Raw genomic sequence first — 5,431 nt, forward strand, 5'->3', positions numbered from 1 at the left:
AAAAAAAAAAAAAAAAAAAAAAAACATATCTACAATTTTAAACACCCTTTTCCCCTACACACGCCCCATCAACTGAGGGTCCCTGTCACAGTTAATGATCATTATGAACAGGAGTAGGTCACATCCCTGAGATGTAAAGTGGAAGAATAAAGGATGAGACACACTTAGCAAATGGTCCCTTGTTTCTTCCCCTTTCTTTTATGGTTGAGCTCAAAAGTGCCACAACAGAAGCATCACAAATTGACAAACAGGCAACAGACAAGTTTAAGAATTAGATTGACACCCGGCGCAGTGGCTTACGCCCTTAATCCCAGCACTTTGGGAGGCCAAGGCGGGCAGATCATGAGTTCAGGAGTTTAAGACCATCTGGCCAACATGGTGAAACTCCATCTTTACTAAAATACAAAAATTAGCCAGGTGTGTTGGGGGGCACCTATAATCCCAGCTACTCAGGAGGCTGAGGCCGGAGAACTGCTTGAACCGGGACCCAGGAGGCAGAGGTTGCAGTGAGCCAAGATCGCATCACTGCACTCCAGCCTGGGCTACAGAGCGAGACTCCATCTCAACAAAAAAAAAAAAAAAAAAAGATAGAATTAGATTAGATTTACTAAATTCTAAAGATCCCAAGAGTGGTTTCTCATCAGAACCACCAGAGAAGCTTGTTCAAAACCTAAGTTCCTGGACCCCATCTCCAGGGATTGTACTTAGCTGGTATGAAGGAAGGCCTGGCAATCTCTGTTTTAACCAAATATGCCTGTTGATGTTGATGTTTCTGAGCCAGCATTTAAGAACCCTGTTCTAAATTTTAGACTAAATCAGTGGGGTCTATTTGAGCTTTTTTCTTTCTTTACACATTCTTAAAGTCTTAATGACTCAAACTCAAAGAACTTCCTAAGGAGTATTTTTTAAAGGACAATTTCTCTTCTTTAAAGAAGCTAAGTCTCTAAGAAAGAGATTTAAGTATATTAAAATATTCAAATGCTGAGTAGTGACAACTTTAATAACTGATTAAAAAGTAAAAGCAAAGTAGTTTGAAGTCATAACGTATCTGAGAAAGAATAAATCATAATTTCTAATTACTTAGATATCTGATTCAAAAGAATTCAAGGTTTAGTTTTTAATTTGCATTGTAATACCAAGTACATTTGAAGAATTTTAGCCCTGTGATACTAACTAGAATAACAATAGAATAATAGTAGGAAGCATTAAAAATAATGATTTATCCCAGCACTTTGGGAGGCCGAGACGGGCGGATCACGAGGTCAGGAGATCGAGACCATCCTGGCGAACACGGTGAAACCCCGTCTCTACTAAAAAATACAAAAAACTAGCCGGGCGAGGCGGCGGGCGCCTGTAGTCCCAGCTACTCGGGAGGCTGAGGTAGGAGACTGGCGTAAACCCGGGGGGCGGAGCTTGCAGTGAGCTGAGATCCGGCCACTGCACTCCAGCCTGGGTGACAGAGCGAGACTCCGTCTCAAAAAAAAAAAAAAAAAAAAAAAAAAATAATGATTTAGATACATATTAGAGGCCTTTAATATACAGTAGAAATGTTGTTAGCTAAAAAAAGGTCACAGCATAATACCAACAGTATTCCATTCAGGTAAATCTGTTATGTGTATATGAATACAGGTATTTCAGTAAAGAGAAATGTCAAAATGCTAACGGTGGAACAGCAAAGTTGTCAGTAGATGGGAGGATCTGGAATATATTTTGCTTTCATATCTATGCTTTTCTGTTTTATATTTATGAACAGAAAAAATGAGCTATTTTTATTGCTGAAAATGTGTCTGGAGCTTTAACATACAAAATGTAATGTAACTAGAGATCTTCGAGTAGCCAAAACAGTAGATCTGAGTATCTGGACTGCGTATTAGTAAGAATGGTAAGACAATCGACAGAAATCTTAGATTAGATTTACGGTCATATGTTGCTTAATGACAGAGATACGTTCTGAGAAAGGCGATTTCATTATTGTGCAAAGATCATCAAGTGGACTCATACAAACACATCTGGTCCAGCCTACCACACACCCAGGACATAGGATATAGCCTACTGCTTCTAGGCTACAAACCTGTACGGCATGTTACTGTACTGAAAACTGTCGGCAACTGTAACACAATGGTAAATATTTGTGTATCTAAACACATCTAAACATAGAAAAGATACAGTGAAAACACTGTATTATAATCTTTGTTTTGTTTTTAGAGACAGGGTCTCACTCTGTCACCCAGGCTGGAGTACAGTGGCCCAATCTCGACTCACTGTGGCCTCGACCTCCCAGGCTCAGGTGATCCTCCTGCCTGAGCCTCCCAAGTAGTACAGGCGCCCACCACCAAACCCAGCTAATTTTTTTCTATTTTTTGCAGAGACAGGGTTTCACCATTTTGCCCAGGCTGGTCTCGAACTCCTGGACTCAACCAATCTGCACCCCCTTAGCCTCACAAAGTGCTGGGAGTACAGGTGCGAGCTACCACACCTGGTAATACTATATTGTAACCTTATGGGACCATAGTCACACATTAGGTCCATCAGGGACCTAAACAGCTTTGTGTGGCAGACGACTCCTTCATCAGAGACACAGACAATTTCTGATTGCTTCTTTACTTCTTGGTATCATTTAAGAAGAATGCAGAAATTGATATCAATTGCTTTCTTTATAATTTTGAGTAACCTAATCCAAAAATAAAGTGTAATACCAACAATGAGGTAGTTAATTAAATATTCTCCTTTTAAGAGTATAAGACAGCTTTTTTAAGAAGGAAAAAAATTCAAGCTTGCAAGTTTAAGAAAACTTCTAAAAGTACACACAACTTGCACCACAGGGGGAAAAAAAGTAAAGAGAGAAAAATTTCAAAAGTCTTTTAAACAAAAAGTATGGGCCGGGCATGGTGGCTCACACCTATAATCCCAGCACTTCGGGAGGCCGAGGCAGGTGGATCACCTGAGGTCAAGAGTTTGAGATCAGCCTGGCCAACACAGTGAAACCCGTCTCTAATAAGAATACAAAAATTAGCCGGGCGTGGGAGCAGGCACCTGTAATCCCAGCTACTCAGGAGGCTGAGACAGGAGAATCACTCGAACCTGGGACGTGGAGGTTGCGGTGAGCCAAGACTGCGTCACTGCTTTCTAGCCTGGGAGACAGAGCAAGACTCTGTCTCAAAAAAACAAAAACAAAGAAGTATGTTTAACATTTTAACTGGTAGAGCCTGAATACGATTTGTTCACATCTTTGGAGTCATCAGCTTCCTCACTGAATGTGACACGGCTATCACCAAACACATCAACTGTAACCTGGAGGGGCACAGAAAAATAAGTGAGTATTTCCTGCAGCTAATGTGACGGCACTTAGCTCTCAAACTGCAAAGCCCCATGATGATAAAGCCCAATCATCTCACTTCTTTTCTACAAGCAAACAATCACACCAGGTTGCCTTTCCTCTACCTTAAATGTAAAGAATTAAAGAACAAAAAGCTACAAAAGCATCCTGAAGTTAAACTTTCATGAATGGCAACAAAATGAATAGTTATTGTTCGTACTTAATAAACACATCATCAACATTAACTTTTTTTTTTTTGAGACAGAGTCTCATGGTGTCACCCGAGACTGGAGTGCAGTGGCAGGATCTCAGCTCACTGCAACCTCCGCCTCCCAGGTTCAGGTGATTCTCCTGCCTCAGCCTCCTTAGAAGCTGGGATTACAGGTACACACCATCACACCTGGCTAATTTTTGTATTTTTAGTACAGTCGGGGTTTCACCATGTTGCCAGGCTGGTCTCAAACTCCTGACCTCAATGATCTGCCCACCTCGGCCTCCCAAGTGCTGGAATTACAGGTGTGAGCCACCACACCCGGCCAGTATTAACTCTTTAAAAGTAATTTCTGTTCTCAGCTGACAACACTGATTTATCTTGTGATAGTCATTTTGTTTTGTTTTTAAGAATGACTTTTTGACATCATGACAAATCTTAATGGTATACCTTACACTTCAGTTACCTAGTCTAAATACATTTGGTAAAAGATATTACAGTGTGTGGCAAAATTAAAACCTCAGAAGAATTTAAAAAAAAAAAAAAATCACATATGCTGAAAGGAAAGACACGAAGAGAAACAGAAACCAGAGAAAAGAACCAAGCAAGAATGGAAGCAAGCAGACATGGGCAACTAGAAACAAACAGGGCACAGGACCCAATTTGGAAAGGGCTGAGAAATGGAGGACACAAAATAGTAAAATAAATAGGAAAAAGGGAGATACATATACTACGCAGGGAAAAATCTAGGAAAAGGGAAAAAAAAGGCTATTTCATTTACATACATGAATTCAGCCAATACAGTCAAACACACATGTAGAACTTACCTGGTTCTCCTCCTGTACAACTCTGTACTGTTCCTTCCAAATGGTGATTTTGGAAGCTTCATCTTTTCTCAGGGCTCGTTCTTTCTTCAGCTCTGGGCTCCAGAAGGTCTTGATGCTATTCATTGAAGAACTCAATTTGCTCTCCTTTACTTCCACATCCTTCCGCAAGAGATCATTTTCCCTTAATACTTCCTTCAGCTGTGTCTGCAGATCCATGATTGTGTTATCTCTCGCCTGACGCAGGGAGTGAGGCACAGTGGATGCCATACTCACAGGAGGGAGGTGGTGCTCTCCAAACGCTATGGTGTCACTGGCAACCCCACTGCTAGCTATGTTGGGGCTACTGCCCATAGCAGTCATCCGGACACCGTAAGGCAGACGTCCCCCAGAACGGCCAAGTGTCATGGTGCTTTTAGGTGTTTCTGAACCCACATTTTCATGGTCACTTAGATACATAGGGCCAGAGGTGGCATAGGCAGCATTTAAAGACTGTATATTTTCCATAGAAAGGGTTTTCCCACTGCCACCTCCAACACTGCTTCCCGAACTCCCTCCTGTACTATTGGTTCGACGATGACCCAAGCGAGGGGAACGTGGAAGCCTGGGTGAACGCCCAGGGCTCTGGTTGCTCGGTTCCACCTTCCCAACAGAGCGAGCACTTCCATACATGGTTGCAAGGTCAGAAAAGGTGTAAAGCAAAAAATCAACAACAACGAAAAATGGGAACTTTGTGAGGTGTCTCTATGGCTGTAAGTCGGTTTAAGGTTAATTAGAAGAAGGTCCCCAGCTGTCCAATCTTGAAGAAGTATCTTACATCATATCTGTAACGAAAAGATCACACATTAAATCCTCCAATAATAAATATTTCCCTTCTCAGAAACGTTCCATTACCCCCACTTAAAGAAGATCTACCCCTTCTACCATGTATTTACTCAGGCATTCAGAATGTGATTACAGCATAATGTACTTCATAGTAAACAATATTTTAGAGATATTTTAGATGTCTCAAAACTGAATGCTGAAAACATACCATGCAACTGGAAAACAAACAAACAAAAAGTGCCAGGTGCAATGGCT

The 5,431-nt window shown here is 41.3% G+C and overlaps 1 protein-coding gene across 6 annotated transcripts in view; it reads right to left on the bottom strand.

Moving 5' to 3' along the window:
- The window catches only part of ERC1 (ELKS/RAB6-interacting/CAST family member 1), a 502,036-nt gene extending 496,861 nt beyond the window's left edge, over nt 1–5,175 (bottom strand). For 3 of the 6 annotated variants that reach the window (XM_025401990.1, XM_025401994.1, XM_025401995.1), the window contains exon 1: nt 4,355–5,023. In XM_025401990.1, the coding sequence (XP_025257775.1) occupies nt 4,355–5,023 (669 nt within the window). Of the gene's footprint in view, nt 1–4,354 lie in introns of all 6 variants that reach the window. The other 3 variants (XM_025401992.1, XM_025401991.1, XM_025401993.1) reach the window with 2 other exon arrangements.
- Nucleotides 5,176–5,431: the final 256 nt, after the last annotated feature.

The sequence above is a fragment of the Theropithecus gelada genome, chromosome 11 (genome assembly GCF_003255815.1).
Source record: "Theropithecus gelada isolate Dixy chromosome 11, Tgel_1.0, whole genome shotgun sequence".
Taxonomy (NCBI): domain Eukaryota; kingdom Metazoa; phylum Chordata; class Mammalia; order Primates; family Cercopithecidae; genus Theropithecus; species Theropithecus gelada.